The sequence below is a fragment of the Anser anser genome (genome assembly GCF_964211835.1).
Source record: "Anser anser genome assembly, chromosome: 1".
Classification (NCBI taxonomy): Eukaryota; Metazoa; Chordata; class Aves; order Anseriformes; family Anatidae; genus Anser; species Anser anser.
The window spans coordinates 148,097,895-148,118,654 of NC_139720.1; the positions used below are offsets into that span (position 1 = coordinate 148,097,895).

The window sequence follows — 20,760 nt, forward strand, 5'->3', positions numbered from 1 at the left end:
TACTACCTGCATATTATGACTAACTAAACAAACCAGATACCCCACTTTGATAATGGATTAATTTCAAAAAGAGCATTCTTATCAAAATGGCTTGAGCATTCATATTAGTGCAGTTGGTTATGTGAAGCACTGCTAATCTGCAGTAGGACAGCTGCACTATAGTGTTACATTGATTTTCCAGGTATGTAAAATAGTTGAGTGTATTTGTACCAAAACTCAACATATACTACAATCCAGCATACTCTAAATAAATGTTCATATGGCTCTATTTAAAAGTAAACAAAGTAACTTCTTGCGTATTGTTAAAACCTATATTAAAAGCAATTTCCAAGCAGCTAGGAATTTAAAATCAAAACTTAAGCGTTGCTGTTTCTCACCATGTGATCATTACTGGGAATCAACGTATCATCAAGCATCAACATACTTGCTTAAAACAGAACTTTGATGTATACACCTAAAAGATACACTATTGTTGTTTCTGAAAGAAGCAATTTACAATAACATCATAAATTTTGCGAGTAGGAACAGATCTTTGAAATACCTTGATGTATTCACTCCAATGTTGCAAAAGGATCTGCTGCCCCCCTTTTACCCGGCTGAACAGCTGGTACGTCTGGGTCAAGTCTGATATTCTGTTTTCATCAAGCAGGTTATCAAGTCCTAAAAAAATAAAATTAGAAATACAAGCGAATTAGAAGGGACTTGCATAAACACAATTAGGAATACATCAGAAAACCAAAAATCTCTATGAAATACACCAAAAGACAAGACCCTCTAGTATGCATAGAAGTATGAATTTTTAAAGACTAAATTTCTGAAAGCAAGTATTATGCTCAGGATTAACATGCTCCCTTGTTTAAATTGGATGAACTGATTTACATTATGATATTATAAAACTAAGTCAGCTGAAGTACTTTTCCAACAAGGTGTTGACTCTAAGCCTTTTGCAGAATGTTTATGAAAAGTACTTGATTTTAAGTGCAGTTTTATCAAAAGAACTCATAGAACCTCCAAAGAATGTCAAAAACAGTAAGCTAAGTACACTGTCCCAAATTTAAAGTAAAGACATGCACTTTGCAAGATTTTTTTTTTCTGTAGACTGTGGTGAGCCATGTTTTTAGATTAAGAACGTGCATAAATTGTCTATGCTCGTACTGATGTAATAACACAGGATTACAAACTCCTTCCAAGCAACATTACCCTTTTACCAGTTCACCCTACGTGAGACTAGGCCTTGGACTAATGAATAAAGAAAAACACAAGGCTAAATGTAACACTTTTGACAATTACATACACATTTTAACATTTGAGAACATGGTGAATTTAGTCCCAATGTAATCACAGATACATTGTCTGGTGTCAGTGACAAGAGGCTTTGGTAAAATGCAAAGGTAACATCAAAGATTTATGCCACTGTTCAAAATCCAGAAAGCTGGATTTTACACAAGTTGACAATTCACATCAGTGAGCTGACATTGTACAACTGTTCTACCTCATGTACAAAATTACTTAGTTACTTCCAATTTTTAAATGGTATTAGATTACAAAGGATTTTCAAGCACTACTTGACTACACGACCCCATTTTCTGCTTTCTTGTTCACCTTAAAATACTTCGATTTAAACTTATTTACATGTTCAGAAAGGCAGACGGTATTCAAGAATGATGTCAGGTAAGCTTTTGCCCACACAGAGATACCAGAAGAATTAACATACTATAGAAGTGTATAAGACAACAGATTACAAAGTCTTGAATACATGTTACTGATGTTCTTTTGAACACTGAAATTAAGAAGTGCCCATTCCATCATACCCAAGCATCACTTCCTACTCATTTAGGGAGACCAATAAATACACTAACTGCTTTGTTATAACCTAGCTGATAAAGTTCAACCCTTCTTTTTCCTCTGGCATATAAACTGCATGATGGAAACAAGCATTTTGTCACATACTTGACAAATTAAAAAAGACATTTAGGTAAGTCCTCTGACACAAGGCTTCACACAACTTCCAGAAAGCACTGTCACAGCCATGACAAGTTTTATTGTACTTACAATGAAAAAAAACAGCATCTAGTCAATGGAAGCTGTAATAATACACGAAAAACTTTCTCATACCTACCCTGCATTGGTTAAGATATTTTTTTTCCTGTATCAAACTGACTACGTCATATGCCTTCTCTCTTAAGGAAGAAAACCTACAAAAGGCCGTATCATCATCTACTTGCACTGAATACTAGAATGTTGTAAGTGGATTACACTGTGCCCTGGATCAAATGAAGGCAGAAAGTTATGTAAGCCAAGTGATGTTAGACTTGCTTCTTTTTTTCCTGAAGTGTACACATAGAATGTAAAAATAATCCAACGATATTACAAGTCCCAAAATACAGTAACTAGAAATATGTACAATTTTCTCCATACTTACATGGACACTGCATATGCATTATAAACCAAAAAAGAGTGCAGATTAAAACAAGAACACGTTTCTGACTACGCCAACTGAAACACATGTGTCATTGGAAAAGTGACTTGAAGATAATACTTGAATTAAAAAACAAGCAAAATTAGCATGTATCAACAAAACTGTTAGTTATCCTTACCTTCTATTTATGATAAGCTTAAGAATAGCTAAGACAGAGTAACCATGCTTATTTTTGTAAATGTACTGAAAATAATGACATAACCTATTCCCAGAGTAGTTCAGTGAAAACTGTAAGCATGCATCTATCTTTAAAAAGGGGACAAAGAAAGAAGTGAAAGGCATGTGCAAAACAATCCAAAAGTATTAACAAACATGGATGTGATGGAGCTTGAAGATAACAGTAACAGTTTTGCAGCAGTAAAAGAATACATAAGGATAAACTGCTACAAGATCTAAAGCCTAAAAGATGACTAGTGCTAGAAAAGTAAAGGATTATTTAAAGTAATAGAAGATCAGACCAAACCCAGGAATTCAGTGAAAAAAGGCAAAGATTAAAAATTAAGAGGAACAAAGAAATGGCGATTTGAAGACTGGTATCTGAATGGGGAGTTCTTAAGAAGACTGCAGCTCAAATTTGGAATTGCCAGACAGAAGGCAAAATACAGAAAAAAGCATATGAAGTACATCACCTCTGAGTGTTGTCAGCTCCAATAGCTCATGATTCTTTAACTATATAATCACAAGGATATGTGAAGCTATTGCACTTGAGCTGTGTAGTCATCAGATAAAAGAAACTACAACAGTAACTGCAGCTTTCATTTGGAAGTTTATATGAGTTACAGGAAATCAGCAGTTCCAAAGGTTTAAATCCTAAGCTCCAAGTCAAAGGGGACTTAGAGAGTTCATCAAGCTTTACAAATACGCAGTTACATTTTAGATACTTGTTTCCTCATGGAGGATCTACTTGTCACAGCGGGGGTGAGAGTTTTACTGAATCGGCTTTCTGTGTCTATGGATGTATTTTCCACAGCTATCACTTCTCATGAAATAAAAGATGTGGATTCTAAAGTTATTGCAGAGTACAAGAATCTGTTGTTTATTAGAGAATGCACGTTAAAAAAATACCTTTTTGCAAGATAGCTGTTAAGTGTTCTCCTAGTAGCTGTTTCTCCACACAAGCTATCAGTGGTTTCCTAAATGAGGCAAGAAAAGTATATTAGAAGTACTACAGCATAAGGGTATTGCATCCCGTCAGAGTATATTTGTGAGAAACTTACTTTATTGTACAAAAATCAACAATTTTCTACTTAAAACAAAGGCTACAAATCAAGAAAAAAATCTCACGTGATATAAGTCAAGAAAGCAATGAACCACATATGCAATTAAAAAAGAAATTTGGTTTTGAATAATAAAAACAAGCTATAGAACAGTAGAGAGAAGTTTAGATACCAAAAATCTGTATTAACATAATCTGGAAAAAGTCAGTTTGACATTTTTCTTGAAAACAAGGAAACCTTCCAAAGGTTTGCACTCCAAAACAACACGATACCATATACACTTGTGATGTTCAAAACTGAAATTTTTTTTATCCAACTGTATTATGCAGCCAAATAAATTGAGCTAGAACCACAATACTCCTCAAATTTGTAAATCATTTAAAATTCATCTTTGAAGTTTTCCCTGCTTTTTACTATTAAATATTTTTGATGCATTCCCTTTAGACAGGACTGAAATATAATGGCAAGTTTACCTTTCCATCACTTATAGGCTAAAAGAGGAAAAAAATGCCTGAAACACAAAGGGATAATTAATTTCACTATCTACACTTCGACCGTTGTTTATCATATGACAACAACAGACCAAACACTTCCTTCTGTGTTAAGTTTTATAAAACTGTTTCTCAGACCCTTAGTTTAGGTTTTCTAAAAGAAAGGTGTTCAACTCAGATTGATGGAAGCCTGTTAAGTAGCAGCCCCCACCTCTGCTAAAATACCTCCTATCAATGATTTGCTCAGCATTTAATACACAATACACAGTTTAAGTCCCTTCATCTCAAAAGATTAAATTAGAATTTGGGAAGGTCTGGAGAAAGGAACATGGATGATCGAATTATGCAACAGCATCTGCAAGAGAAACATCTTTACACATCAGGAGCCTTTGATGTGGGAAAAGGTGAAAAGAAAGGGGCTGACCACTTTCCCTCAGGATACAAGATTTGGGGTCATCAGTGATGGTACTGGGTGTCAGACTTAAACAAAAATTTTATCATATGGTTTATATCGGATTTATCATACGGTGGCTGGTGCTCTGTGGGATCTCCTTGCCAAGGGATGTCATAGATGAAAAAACTTAAGTGAGTCCCAGTGAGACGGCACAAATATGTGAAAGATTCATTGGATAGCACTAGACATGCAAACAGCATCAGGTTCAGAAAATACGCTGAGCTGCAAACAGGCAGATCCTACAACAGGATCAGGGCATCACATACACTTTCCCTTGAGTGCTTCTAAGTGAACACGAAAGACCAGTTAGACAGACCCTTGGTCTTAACGCATACGGCTGTTTTTATAGCTACTTTTGTTTTCCCTGAAACTTCCAACTACTGCTGCCTGTCTCCAAGGATAGGAGGATTCAGGGTTGCATAAAATAACATCCTTTGCCCTGAAAGACCTATTCACCCTACAGAGGAAGTAAGGGTAATTGGTCTGCTTGAGACAGAGCAGTATTTCCTAAGAAGCAGACAGACAGAACAAGTATTTATCTTGACATCTAGCTGATGAATGACCATAGATGTACCTTCTGTACGGCCTCAAAGTATGCACCTACTGACCAGCCAGGAGATTCGCTTATTCTGGTCAGCTGTCCAGAAAGAGGCATGTACTGGTGGGCTGAATAAATCACTCAATGATCTGCATCAATACACACTCCACACGTCGCACAAACACGTTTTGAAGTACTTTGAATCATGTTTCCCATGTTGGTTTTCATTTCTGTCTAAAGTTCAAAGCTAAACTAAATTTAACATCCTTCCTGCTCTCTTCATGCACACCTGGGGAGACAGTAGGACCTGAGGACAGCTCAAGGGCACTAATTTTAAGAGCTGCTGTTTCTTGATGCAAAGAGAGGAAATCAGTGCAAGGCCTTCTAAAAGTAGGTTTCTAAGAGTTTGACTAAGGACTAGATTCAAAGCAAGGACTGTGTATCCCTGCAATCAGCATTGATAGGAAGAAGACTCAAGTTCAAATATGCACCATTAACTTAAGGGCATTTGCTTAGCCTATTTTCTTCATATATATGTATACGTACAAGTTAAAAAAAACACTTATTTTCACACCCAATAAAATGCCAACATATCAGATAAAAAAATGAAAAAAGGGGGTGGGGGCTATATTCTGAGTTAATTCTATTTGCTTATGTTCTTTAAAAAAAGGCAACAGCTTACTGCATTACTTATAAATTATGTATGCATTTATAATTTGTCAGTGACTGTGCTGTAATTCCTGAATGCACATTCTTACCCCAGCAAAACACATGCTATTACTCAATAGCTCAGGAAAAAAAGTGACAAGCTACCTCGCACAATCCACTGGCAGCAGCTACACCAAAGCTGATCTACTTTAGACATCTTTGAATGTTCCTGTTCATGTTCTCTATCCTATGCCATAATTTAACTTTTTCTTTTTTTCCTTTTTCTTCATCCTCCTCCCCCTCCCAGCAAATGTTCCCTTATTATAAGCACATGAATGCTTAAAATGAGCTACTATTCTCATAATACAAATTTGAGTTATATAATATTTTGTTAACTTCAAATTTCACCGATAAATTTTTCCAATTTCTCCCCCTTGTACTGAGAGAATATTCTGATTTTAAATAAATCAGTTCTGATGAAAATAAAGTCTTAAAAAAAACACTAAACTGTATCATGAGTGCTGTCTACAAGATAACATCTGTAAAATACTATAGAGATAATCTCTGTCTCTACAATCATGGATAACCACACCGTTTTATAAAGGATGCTTGACTTTTGCTAAGAATGACAAAATTTGTACTCACTGTGTGCTGTGGTCTAAGTATGTTATCACTCTGTCTCCTTCTTCTTCCAAACGTTTATTAACGTGGTGAAGATATTCTGGAACCTAGCAATAGAAGAGAATGACAAGTTCAACAGTTAGGTACAAAACCATAAAAGACAATCCTGTTTCATGGTGATAATTTTTAACTCTAAATTTAAAGACAGTTAATTGGAAAGGCCTATTCCACCACAATGTTTTTATATATTATATAAATACCTATGCTTTTATTAAACATTATTACTTCATAATTAAAGTATTACAACTGCACTTCACAGAAAGAAGAAGATAAACAGAAATCTGAGGTTATTGCTGAGGAATTTTTTTTTTCCTCAAAACCCAATGAGTTAAGCTAGTCCTTAAAATATCATAGAGCATATTTTCAGTTGGTGTGAACCATACAGTTTCTCCAGTGGGCTATCTGTCCCTATGGAGAGTTAGCACATGTGAGACGGGTATGAAACTTGGGCTTCAAACGATCAAAACAGTTACGCATATGTTCATGTGTGTGTGTAAATATATATGCATACACAAACATATACACATGTATATGAATAAACATATAAATGTAAACACTATAAATTAGGGCCTTATTAGTTTTTTTTTTTTCCCTCAGTTTTCCACCAGGCCTACAAAGCAGTAAGACTTGTGGGAAAACTATGCATCAGAGCATTTCATCTCAGGTCCTGGGGGAACTTCAAGGCATGAGGTGAATGGAACAGGACTAGACACAAAAGATCCACCTCAGTGCCATGTAGACAGGCATTTTCAGAATGTTTGTAGCGAGTCAGTGTTAAAATTGAACTAACGAAAGTAATATGCTGTATTTTAGACCACCAAGAAACACTTCATTTGATTTACATTTTCAGAGAGAAACGCATTTTCAGGCTGCCCACCATAGGGCATAATTTCATCTCACCAGCACAGAAAACAAAAATGTCAAGTCTATTTAACTACAAAGCAAAAGAAATAAAACAGACAAATAAATTAGCAAAACAGTGAAAAAGTAAACAGTTTGCTTCAGTATTAAGCACAGAGTAGAATGACGCCAGTGGATATTTCACAGCTCTTGGGCAAAAATACAGTTGATAGCACACCTTTAAGCTTTGTGTGGAGATTAACTTTCTGGTAGTGTGACTTTAGCTACACAAAAATATCACTGGGTTTCTCCACTCCTTATTTATATTTGTATACGTTTATATAACATACGTATATTCACATATACAATAAAACATTAAGGCAAACTGGACTCCACTCTTCCCCTTGATACAGTACTGCAGTCCCCTACGCGTAAACACCATTCACACCAGTAAATTTCACTTATTACCACACTATGGCCCTACCAAATTCTCACACAATCCCACAGCAGATGAAGCTAACGTAAAAGCGATCATCTATATCATGCACCTACCTCTCTTTCTTGCATTAATCTTTGGCCCTCTGCAGCATATAAGCAATTTGTCTCTTCCAGAAACCTCTGTTCAAAGGATTCCTTGTAAACCTGCTCAAGAAACAGATTTAGTTACTTACATTAAGCTGCCAATAAGGGTACCATATTCTGGTTGTCAGACATAAAAGGCAAGTAAAACCTCGGGAATGTACACAATTATGACAAGTGTTTAAAATTGCATAAACTCGTAAGTTCTGTTTATCTACTGGTTTTAGAAATACTCTGATCAGAGATGACTTTCCAGTGTAGCAATAGTGTGTTTCAGCCATCAGCGCTAAAATTGTCTAAATTGACAGCTTCTGTTTAATTCACATAGACTAAAACTGGTATCCAACACAACAGCACATCTAATCCATTTAAGCTTAAGACTCCCACTGATACTTCTGTGGCCAAAAAAAAAAGTTCCAAAAGAGATAATTTCCAACAGTAAAATGATATTCTCAGTAACAAATCTTCAGAACAACACTGATATGTTAACTCACATCTGCCAGGCTCATCTCAGTGGCACAAAAGAAAGAAAAATTGATTATACCAGGTAAGATGAACTTCCTTTCTCCAGTGAAGGAACAAAGTGATGACTAAAAAAGGGCAGCAACAACAACCACAGAAATTGAGAAATTTCTGCATAATGATTAACATGCTTTAATATAGAAAGAAGATAAATTAGAAAGGACAACTACATAAAGTAGTTAAAGCAGACTGGAGAAGGTAGCTAGGGAATGACACATGAACAGAGAGTCAGTGAAAAGAAAAAAGTGTCCTTGAGTACGGTAAATGAATAGAAGGAAATACTTCTCCCAAAAGATAACACAGAGCTGTAAAAGTCATTATTACATTCTGAGTAGGTTGGCTTGGGGGGGGGGGGGGGCCGCGGGGCTGGTGACTTTTTTCGAAGTCCATAAGGAAGAAAAAAGTTTGATTTTTTTTTTCAATGCATCAAACATGAAACCTCAGGCTTGACAAGCACTCAGTGTATGAGTTCACTAATTCAGCATCACGAGCAGACATCAAGTGATTGCTTCAGCCTTCTCTCTACACTAGCTCCATGTTCAACATGATTGAATACCAGATTTCATTTCTTACCATCCTTTCCTTCAAGATAACTGGTATAACTTTCTGACCTATACATTAATGCAACAGTATATGAAACTATTTTCTGTATAAACCATGTATAATTCTTTACAACAAGGCAACTGCTACAGAATAGGATTTACATGAACAGGAATCAGCTTTCAACAGCCGGTCCTCCACTGCATAATTGCCTAAAAAATCAGGAATGAGTAGGAGCTTAATTGTTTTCGAATGAAATATAAGAGTTGCTTTATTAATTCATCTTTCACCACAGGCTAACCTCTGGTGAAAGAAAATAGAGAAGCAGAGATCCTGGAGTATAATTACAGGATTATAAGCACATCTGTGCCTTGATATAGTGACAGGTAACACAAAAGAACAGATTTGGTTAGGTTCCCTAGTGAAGAAAGAAAACCACACTGTTGAGCCAGTGAAGAAGACTGCAGACTGAAATCCAATTCTGTAAGAAGGATCCAATAAAGGGCAATGTTTATCTTTAGTTAGCAGAGTATATTCCTAAAAATAATCAATGTTAACACCTACAAAAAACTGATGCAATTAGAGAAGACTTGCAAATATCAATGGGATAAAAGTGGGAAAGGGGCATGCATGTGATCCGAAAATTCATTGACAGAAGTTTCTGTTCTCTCTTGAACAGAATAAGTACTTATAAATTTTTCTCATACACTAAAGAGTGTAATTACAGATTAAAGTCTGGAAGGTTAACGTGAAAGGCAGAAAAGCAGGTAAGCTGCCTGGCCAAAAAGTACTTTCTAACAGGCTTTCCATGCAGTCTTTCCCTTTGCACTCTTTTTTAAACCCTTATCCAGTTTTGTAATAACGTATGTCACTTGGGAACAGAGCAACCTGAACAGTTTCTAAGAATGAAATAGAGCTCCTAAGTTTTATTGCACATCATACAACAAAGTCGACCAGAGGACAACACATACCAAAGTCAAAACCACAATATTTTTTATATTCTGTTTGGTTACTTAGTATCTATTCTAATGGAAAATCCCAATTATCTATAGACTGACTATAACCATTTAAAAATGTTTACCTTAACTTTGCATCTAACTCTCTTTGGTCTCTGCTAAGAAGTTGCTGATGTAGTGATGTCTTTTGTGGTAAGACCCATGATCTGGGCTCCAAAAACCTTTTTACAGTGACAGAACTAATCTTTTTTGGTTGCTACACTCCACCTTCACTAGGATTACAAAACAAGTGGTTAAGACAGACAGGTATTACACACACTAAAAGACATGCCAACCTTGTAAAGCCTGAAGGCCAGTGCATCAGCTAAGAAAAACAAGCAAAGAGGTCTCATTTACAAGCAGAGAATGAAAGACTAGATGGGGTAAATAAAAGGGAACCACTTCTCAATCTGTTAGACAGATTTTGAAGCACATGCTTACTAGAAGAATACAATTATTTCTGTACAATACACATATTAGAAGTCCAAACTCTGTTTTTAAGTGTAGTGGTTATTAGTGAAATTTGCTGTGCTCACCTGCAGATCAGACAGCATGCTCAACAAACTTCGCAGCAAACTTCTGTCCACAGCTTCACCACTTCGCTCTCGTTCAATCAGCAGAAGAATTCCATCAATAGTCTTGTTTTGAACTTGCTTATCACTAATGACATGGTTTCTAAATAACTCTAGCCCCATATCCCTGCATGAACATTGAAAATAAATTATATTTTTGATTTTTTTCAAAAATATGCATCTCAGTTTAAGAAAATACATACACATTTAAAATATATATTATATATACAATACAGAGAGTGGATGTATTAATTGTGCATATATTCTCTTTGACATGATCCCCTAAGGGAACTGTAACAATAACCATCACAAAAATACCAAGTGAGGTGCTACAAGATGGATAAACTTCAGTTTATGCATAGTTCAGGTGAGAACTATGAGCAGTCTGTCTGTATTTCACATAACAGTCTATAACGATCTCTTTGTATAAAAAAACAGACCACCACCACCAAAAAAACACATTGCTATTATAAAAATAATTACAAAAATGAACATCTACCTTCACATAAGATCCCCAGGATCAACCTTTAAGTCATTCATAAATTTTGTTTTGTTTCAAATCACGAATTCTCTGTACGTTTATGACCTTATGATCACCTGTATCAGATCTGTGTTTCATACTAAGGTGATGAGGAATGATGCCTCTACATCCGATCACGAAGAAGGCAATCATTAATCATGTTCTTTATCAAGGAAAACAGAAGAACCTTAGGTAAAAGTTGTTACCCCCAACTTCTTCATATGCATCAAGATTTCGGTAAATGGGATTTTCCCAGTATGAGCAAAAAAGCACAAAGTGTGAACAGATCTCTTTGATGACTTTTACTAAAAAACAGCCTAACAAAACCAAAAAAACTAACACAGAGACCAAAATGGGAAGATTTCATGTGGGACCTAACTAGTGTGAGGTGGGAAAAGGCCACAAGATTCCTCCCCAAGCCTGAGGAGCTCTCAAAAGCACAGAAGTAACACAGGCAGGGAAGAAGCACACTTACTTTTTTTTTTTACTGTTACTTTTTTTTTTTTCTTTAGACAGAGTAACAATACCACAAAATTTTGGAAAAGCCTGGGTTTGTTTGCCTTGATGATTCGAAATCCTTCTCAGGAAGGATGCTAAGAAACAGAACACCCAAAGACGTGACCATGGGGCGGGTGTTCCAAGTCCAGCAGCAGCACCCAGGGTTAACCTCAAAGCTCTGAGCCACAGCCCTCAACTCACAAGAGGCCAGTGCAGGAAAGATGATCTGCACCTTGTGAGTGTACCTAACTTACTTAAAAAAAAAAAAAAGAGCCAGTAGCCGAGCTCTGAACTCTGCCAAACCAGGAGCACCTGCAGTACAGCTGGGCCCAGAGGCAGCGGTCAGAGGAGGCTCCCAGCACAGCCTCACCCAGGCGGTGACAGCTGCAGCTGTGTGTGCCTGAACTTGTCAGCATTAATTCCTCTGACCTTCTTCTTTTACCTTCGCTTCACAACAGGTATTCCTGGGGATGGCGGAAATGATGTGTGCCTACACCAACATGTAAATTTCCACAAATTGACCCAGAATTTAGATCCGCCTATTACACAACTCAAATATTACGTGCAAATTATATTTTCAACCTTTACAAATATAATAGCGTGTACAGATTCTAAAGATCAGAGAAATGCTTATGTAGGTACCCACCATATAGAAGGAAGCATTGAATTCTGCAGTACGTATGTGCGATCCAGAAATAAGAAAATGCTTCTGATCATGATCTGAAAATACATTAAAAAAATCGTTTTTGCCTTCACCAGCACATAGCATTTTAAGTTGCAAGACAAATTGTGAAAGTTGTATCACATACACATGTACCTTAATTGCTGATACATCTATTTTCAGCTCTTGTGGTGACTTGTATGGCTACTGATATGTAATTTATAGACGTTAACACTATGACTAAGCAGTACAACAAAATATATTGAAGATGGTTTTCAAATTCATAAGCATTTAACCAGTTTTATTAGCCTGTTTTAGTGCTATTTAAGTTTCAGTGCTATTGAGATGAATGAGCCATTTAAGCAGTATCACCAACACTTCCAGTAAACACCCTGAAATAGCATGCTGCTGCAGTTTTCACTTTAAATTTTATTTATTTTTTTAAAAAGAAGCTTTAAGCAGAGACACTAATAAACTGTGCAAAAGACATTTTCACTATGAAAGTTAGTTGCTTCTGAAGCAATTCTCAAGCTGATACAGTTTCTGGCCAACCGTATCAAAGTAAAACAGCAATGTGACTGACATTTTGTTTTTTTCCTTAAACACAAGTGCTAACTCAGCACAAAGGCAAGAGAGCCACTTGCCACAGGTTGTTGCTCTGAGGACCAAAACAAAACAAAAAAGAACTCTCAAAAGTAATTAAAGTGAACAGAGTTCATATTTTTACAAAAACACAAGTCCAGTTTAATTAAACTTTCGAGGCAAAAGCCTTCAACTCTATTTTCATCAGACTGTTGAATTTATTTTGCATAGTTTTCACAACACTTTCTATTTTTATTTGAGATAAAAAGCACTTACCCTCTGCCCATCCTCCACAGGGAAGGGGAAAGAAAAGAACTTGAGGAATGAAAATAAAAATTCAACTATTTTGGGCACCTGTAGCCAAAGCTAGGTGAGACTGCAGTGAAAACTTACAAATGCTGTCTTAGAATTATAATGAAACATTTTAAAAGGACAATTCCTATGAAGTGTATTTGAGAGGGGATTTTTTTCTATAACATAATTCATCACGGAGGTTGATGACAAAAAGGGGAAAGAGATTTAGCTCTTTAATCTCTCTGTATATTCATCTCTGCATCACAAGAAGAGAGTCACAAATTAACCCAGCTGTTGGAGCTATCTAAAAGCAAAGCTTGTGGATGCTCCAATTACTTAAATTGCAAACAGCCAACAATTCCACAAGCTTCAATACATTTCTGAGTGATATTTCAGCATCAGAGTCAACAGCACTGCAGAACCTGGCTTTCACCAACAAAACTGCCCCTAGCTAACAAAACGGAAAGTGAAAGGCTATGCTGAAACTTGGAGGAGATGCAACAGTCCCGCGTTTAAACCATAACAAATTCCCCTTTGCCAGGCTTCACATCTCAAGGACACATATTCTGAACAAACATTCAACTTACCATTTGTCTGCAATGATCTTGCCAGCATTTATTTATCTTCTTTAAAAATAAAAGACTATCCAGAGAATCTGTACAACACCTATTAAGGAAAACTAGCTTGCCAGTAACGTCTGAGGCCAGATTCCAGAGATGGTCTTTGCCAGCCATTAAGCAAATCTGCTCTGTGGATATTCTGATGTTACTGGGACTGCCTAGGGATAAACGGTTAATTGCAAAGCTTCTGCCCAGCACACGGGATGGCAATTCTCCAACAGGCCTCCCTATGGTTTCAAGGAATGACGCTCAGAGCTCTTCAGCAATACCATCTAGCGGCTGCACCGTACAACTCCGATACAGATTTAAACAAGAAATCCCATCAGTGTCAAAAACAACCTTATTGCCAATCGAGGTGAGCTGGATAGAAAGGTTTACTTTGTTTAATGAGTTCACACCGTGCGCAACAGGAGTGACCCTAATCTCTTAAAAGCAGTTACAGTTTTAAATAATCCTCAATAAATCCAAATACCACTCTTTTCATGTACATCCCTAGGTCTCCCAAAGTAAACTATAAAGTTTTATTAGTTACACAACAGATCCAATTGTTACTTGTGCTTTCAGAATTCTAGAATGTCATATAAGTAAATCCAAGCGGGGCTTTGCCTTCCTTTCACACACAGTATCATCCCCAACTCCCTCTGGCCAAATCTGATTAATGTAATCTCACGTCCTTGGGATATAAAGCAGTATACCTGTAAAACACAAAATTCTCAGCTCTTCAGACATTGGTTCTGTTGGGCTCGTGGGGAGAAGGCGAAGTTTTAAAATTTAAGTTTTACAACATCTCTTCAGAAGATGGGATGAAGCCTGAAAAGGCTGGGATGCAGAACTGGTCAACTGTACACCGCTTTAAAGTAGGCTAAAACACTTGGACCTCAGTTATGTTTAAGAGACTGCTGCACTGATTAATGAGCTTTTTAGTTAGAGGTGATTTTTAATGCATCAAATTAAATCTAATGAAAAAACGTGCTGCATAATTAAGAGCTGAATTCACAGTGCCAATTTATGTATCAATATTTCTCATGTGTCATGTAGAAGCCAGGCTCCCTTACTGGGACAAAAAGTTAAAAAAAAAAAAGGCCATGCTGGGACTTAGCTAGAAAGAAAAAAAATAATAAATAGAACAGAGACAGCAATTTATCTTCTTTGTGTGTGTAGGCACCTACCTGGGGAATGCAGTGAACTGAGAAACTGAGAGTTACAATCCAAAGCGCATTTAAGGCATTTGCCTAGAAAAAGGGCTCTTTCTGGGCCCCGTTCCCCTGTTTCTGTCTATTTCAACCAATGATTTTCTGTAATAAAATACATGCAAGAAAGCTTGGAAACAGGGTTAGCTCTCAGATCACCACAGCATCTGTTCACTACGGCACTCTCCAGCATCTGTTTGCCAAGGCACTCTCGAGGACAGCCTGGTGGGCGTAGACTCTACTTACCCTACTTCCCGAGCAAGCGTAACCAGTAGGCTATTATACTGAAGACACATAAAGCACGCTCTCAGCACGCAGAGCACAATGGGCTTCAGAGAAGAGGGCTGGCTGCACCCAAGTGTACAGAGAGGATCTGCAGGCACTTCTGTTATCAGTTCAGCCACAGAAAGAGAAGCCCGGTAACGGAACTTGAGAAAACTGGGGGGAAATTTACCGTACAAGTTCAGCGTTCTGCAGGTCCCAGGGCAGCCAAGTCATCTTCTGAACTTCCCGTTCTCTTCCAAAAACCTCCCAAAGTGCGTGTGAGGTATCTAAGGGCTTGCTGAACACCTCTGCTACATATTGGTGCTGACCAGCACTTATAATTAATTAGTCATACAGACAGGTGTACTTCGTATATTGTTACTTAGATGGATAGTGCTACTGAAATTTTCTAGATTAGCTGTAAAATTTGGATTCCTACTAAAATAAACGGTCGTCACCACGCTACTTCTCTGTACACAAAAATTATTTACCCAGATAACTGAAGTTGCATACGGTTGATTTGAAAATATTTAAGTGGTAAACGGAGAACCTCTTAACACATTTGCAAATAACACTGACATTTTAAAAAAACTTATTAAAAAAATAACGTTTTAAACCCAAATCTAACCGTATCTGTGCCCGGGAAAAGGATATTCTCTAAACTGAAGAATTTGTGCTTTCACATGATCTTCACAGACTTGTCGCAGCTGTTTGTACAGTGTAGCAGAGACTTTGTAAGAACAGAGATTTTCAACAGCCTAAAACCAAAAAAAGTTGAGACGAGATTAAGAAAATTAAATGAAGTCAGATTCTCCCTGTGTTATCAAGACCAACACCAAAGAGGAAAATAAAAAAAAAGTCATCATTACTTGTCCAAACTATGCACCAAAATAAAGCTTATCAAAATAAAATTAGCCAAACTACACAGAAAAATAAAGATTCCATGACTCCTTTCTGATTTTGGTCCTTTCTTACGCTACCAGATGTCACGCACAAGGTCCATCATCATCATCTCTATCATATTTCAGATGTGCTGTTAAACATTACAAGATTTTTTCCCCCATTCATATCACTCAACAGCAGAACTCTTTCTGTACATCCCCTTGCGCATCCCTCCACATGTGCACACTGGTGTTATTTATTTTATAAAAGCACAATCGCACCAAATATTTTCATCCCTTCTCTTAATAACATTAAGGATGAATTATTGTTGAATACTGATGCATTTCAGCATTGCTGTAGATTAAGTGTTTAATTATTAAGCATCATTTTCGTAGACATTTAAATAAGACGGGGTTTGCATCTTTCACATTCATTAGGTGAGGTGGAAATAACGTTAGAGCCAAACATTTAAACTATTGTCTCAAAATATGTATATGATAAGTATAGTTGCTGTCCTGTCATTTTATTAGCTTATTTCTATTTCCACTGATACACACGCTAGGTATTGGGTATACAAACTGTGGAAAAACAACAAAAGCATTAACAATTAAATAACTTGCATTAATTTATTTGGATCTTTGGGATTCAGTTGAGGATTTATCCTTGCTAGTTAAGAACACCAATTCTGCCCCAAATCAAGTGTTGTTGCAGTCACCACTTTAATGTGAACTGAGTTGTTGCGCAGCTGACGTAGACTATGCTGGGACAGCTCTGGACACCTCTGTAATGCCCTTGTTCAGCTATACAGCAATTACATTGTCTCACGCTAACATTTTTTTCCCCTCACAAGAAACTGAGTGGGAATACCAAAGAGAAAACGTAGCCTCACTTGATACCACTGCCTATATTTAGATTTTGTTCCAGGCGCGCTTTATTTTAACTTGTGCGCCATATTTCAATAAACTATTTTATTAATAGACCGCAGCATCTAAAATGAATCACAATGAAGACAGACAAACACTCTGAGAGCTGTAAAGTTTGCAGTAAGTATTTGCGGCCATTCAGTGCTTCACACAAAACTATCCAAAGGAGTTGGACAAGATGAGAAAATCACCCCGTCTCTTCCTTTAACTTCACCTCAACTTCCCCTGTTCTGTGAGATGGTACCGCAGGGAACACTGCATGACACTTGAAGCACCATTTCACTTGGGCGACTGAGAGTGACCCAAGAATGTTTTCCCTTGCTCCAGAGGATCTACAGTCACATATTTTGTTGATGAACAGCATAAATGAACTTGGAGAAAGTTTCAGTATTTCCCCAGTGCTTGGTCTTTACTCGGTTCTGCTGATATTTTAGCTTTTCTGTGTGCGCCTTGTTTGCCATGTGAAACGTTATGCTGCCTAATGCCAGCACCTAACCCTTTGTCAAAAGTACTAGCGCATGATCTACACTCTGTTTTAAGACCATACAAACAATTGTGCTAGCACGTGAGCAGGTCAAGAGAGAGGTGAAAGGGAAAAGTGGCTCTTTGGGCAGCAGCACTGGCTTGAAGCATGCTTCAAACTGCAGCCTTATCACCTCCGTACTGCCTCTAACTAGCTGGTGCTTTCTTTTGTGGCTGGTGTTGGGGGGAGCAAGCCAGTAATTCCCTTCTTCTTCACCTCTTGTTTAATCCAGTGTTGTTGCTGTCTCTCTTTCTGAAGAAATGTAATTTGACTTTTATTCATCTTGCACACAATTAGTCTGGGAAAAAAAAGCTGTAGTAATTACTGAATCTACAACGATAGGAGAGAGACAACGCTGCAGGCTCTTTGCCTACACCAACCTAGTAAAAGTTTTGAATAACACTTTTAATGGCTTGTTTTGAGCAGTCTTCAGTTTTAGTATGCAAATTATTGCTACTGCTTGTTCTATTTCCTCCATAGGTGCTAACATCCTGAAGAGCCTGTCTTCTAAAACACAAAATGAAAACAAACAGAAAAGTACTCATAAGGTGCCTACACTGCTTTTTGCTTTTCTGGTCTTAAAATGGGTACATAAGGTGACCTCTGCAAGAAACAGTAATCACACACAGCTATTTTTCAGACACTTCATTATTTTTTGAGACATAGCCCTTCCTATCCATCCATACAAATGAAAGTCTGGTCAAGGCTCCAATATTATTTTTTTCCTTCACTGCAACAATATCTTTCTCTATGCCCTCAGGAAAGGCATTGCTGCCCCGTTTCAGTTTATTTAGGATCTTGTTGCAAAGGGAATTTTCTTTCTCCATTATTTTTAATCACTCGCTGCTCACTTGGCAATTCTTTGCGCTGCCCCACTTTCTCTATCCCATCAAATACCAGCTACTTCTATCAAAATCTGTGCAATCCACCACCAATCCCAGGCATCATTTCTATTTTAGTAGCAAAAAATTGGCTGCCGCCCTCCCATTGCTCACTGGCTCTGCCAAGCACCTTCCTGCTTTAACCCCTGCTGGCCACTAACGCCTGGGAAGGAGTATCCTTTGGATTTCCCACCAGGCCTTGTCACCGTTCTTCACTTTTTCCTCAGCCGCAGTGTCAAATTAAACAAATCAAAAAGTTCAAGAGCAGCCTGCCTACCTCACCGAGCCCCAGCAGGCTCTCACCTCCTCTCACGATGCCAGAGATGCACAAAAAGAAGCCCCGACAGCAAGAACAACTGGTACAAATGCAGAAATTTTCCCCAGTGGATGGCTCCATGCTCACCAACAGTTAAAACGATCTGTAAGTACAGATCGGGTTTCCAATAGATGCTGAACTTCATCTTTTATTCCTTTGGCAGGAGAAGTACGTATGCATGGGCACCCTCACAGCCACCACCCACTGTACAGAAATCTTGCTGATTTGCACTAGTGCCTTGCAGATTATTGGGCTGACCTTATAACGTGCAGTTTTTACAAACAAGCAGACAAACAGAAAAAGCAGAAAGTACAGCTCTCCCTCCACAGCTTATCTGAAATCTCTCTCATTCTCTTCTGCCAAAACTCAAGCCTGTAGCCTGGCGATTTCATACCCATATTACTATAATCTCATTTCCGAGCCTCTGAAAACAAGTTAGGTAACATTCAAAGCATCTGTGGTTTTCTTTTTTTTTTTTTTTTAAGCTGGGCATGAAAGAGCATGATTTTTCAAATGCTCATTTTAAAACCATGAAACACATCATGTAAGTCAAACTCTGCAAACCTGTAAATATTAATAGATGAATATATCAGTCCAGTTATCTGTTTAAAGGCATTAAATCCTATTAAGTCAATATACATTTACATAATGAGCCATTTTAGAACCATACATTATATACCTTGACTAATCACAGAGAGAATCTAATGAGCTCTCGAAATTCAGCCTGATTTTTTGACCACGGACCCAATGTGGACTGCTGGCTTTGTCCTCCCCTCGGAGTCTCTACTCTGCAGACAACATCAAACCTACTTCTACTGAACATTTAGAAAATTTGGGGTGAGAATATTAATGCCATAAGTCCTGATCTGGCAGCGAGATCGACATCTGCAGACCAAACACCTGCACCCACAGAAAACTCATAATTAACTTAAGCTATGTAGCAGAACTTACCACATCAGTAATTTTCACAATGACACGATGGTTGAAAAAATTACTACTCCAGCTAAGTATCTTAATGCATATACATTTAAAATAATAAAGAACTAAGCCATAATTGATGGGGAAAGTAGAAAGGAAGAACAGGCTTGTGACTATTTCTTTTTTTTTATTCGTCCATAGACCCCCTCCAGTAGTCCAGATGTTTCAGCAGTACTTTTTCACTATTTTCACTAAAAAAATCAAATCCTTGATTACTATGAAAATACAACAGTGCTCTGAATGAAGGTAAACTGAGAGTTTGGTGCCTGCTCAACCAAGACTCTTTCTTTCGTTCTCTAAAGAGTACTGATGCTGAAGTCTGATTCTTTTTAAACAAATACTTTAACATTTACTATCCACAAGGAACTAAAGCATAGAGAAAAGAAGTTATTATAAAATATGTATCTGCAGAAGCTGGTGAACCTAACACCCCGTTTTCAGCATCTTGAGGGGGCACGGTACCAGAGAGGCTGAAAGCTCAGCCCTGCCCAGACACAGCTTTCCATACCTCCCGACACAAATTGCTTTTTCATGGGCCCAGATCCTGGTAGCTCTCCAAGGAGCCGCTGATCTACAAAACTGAAAATTGAGTGGAAAGAGAGTATGGGGAGCGCAGCTAGGAGGATGCGGTCAGCTTTGAACAACCCAAACCCCACCAGGTTAAATCCGTAGCCCTCGGAGCAGTTAATTTCCCTCAGAAAGGAGCCCAGAAAACCCCTCTAGGTGTTACCTGGTAGAGCTCCTCGAGGTTGTACTTGATGGAAACGCTGCTCTGGATCGCTCCCACGGCGTCGTGAAGTTTCTGCCAGGTGTCCTGCGTGTAGTTATCGGGCAGCTTGGGCCTTTCTGCCGAGAGACACAGCGCGGGGCGCTGCCAGCGGGGGGGCAGGGCCCTGCGGAGCCATCTTCCCCCCCCCCCCCCCCCTTCTCCTCTCGCTACCGCCCGGCTCCGGCACCGCGGGGGGGGGGGCAGCCCGGTGCCGGGCGAGGCGGCGGCACCGCGATAAGCGGGTGTCCCCCCCTCACACCGCGATAAGGCGGCGAGGGGAGGCCCCCCCCGCCTCGTTGTAAA

The 20,760-nt window shown here is 38.1% G+C and overlaps 1 protein-coding gene across 2 annotated transcripts in view; it reads right to left on the reverse strand.

The window, feature by feature from the left end:
* The window catches only part of CUL4A (cullin 4A), a 37,655-nt gene that overhangs the window by 16,252 nt on the left and 643 nt on the right, over positions 1-20,760 (reverse strand). The window contains exons 2-10 of one of the 2 annotated variants that reach the window (XM_083834729.1): positions 20,419-20,534; positions 15,849-15,943; positions 13,699-13,777; positions 12,221-12,294; positions 10,521-10,683; positions 7,901-7,990; positions 6,473-6,555; positions 3,545-3,612; positions 542-660 (exon numbers count right to left, since the gene is read on the reverse strand). In XM_083834729.1, coding sequence (XP_083690855.1) covers positions 542-660; positions 3,545-3,612; positions 6,473-6,555; positions 7,901-7,990; positions 10,521-10,683; positions 12,221-12,294; positions 13,699-13,777; positions 15,849-15,943; positions 20,419-20,534 — 887 coding nt within the window. The remainder of the gene's footprint in view (positions 1-541; positions 661-3,544; positions 3,613-6,472; positions 6,556-7,900; positions 7,991-10,520; positions 10,684-12,220; positions 12,295-13,698; positions 13,778-15,848; positions 15,944-20,418; positions 20,535-20,760) is intronic. The other variant, XM_083834730.1, reaches the window with a different exon arrangement.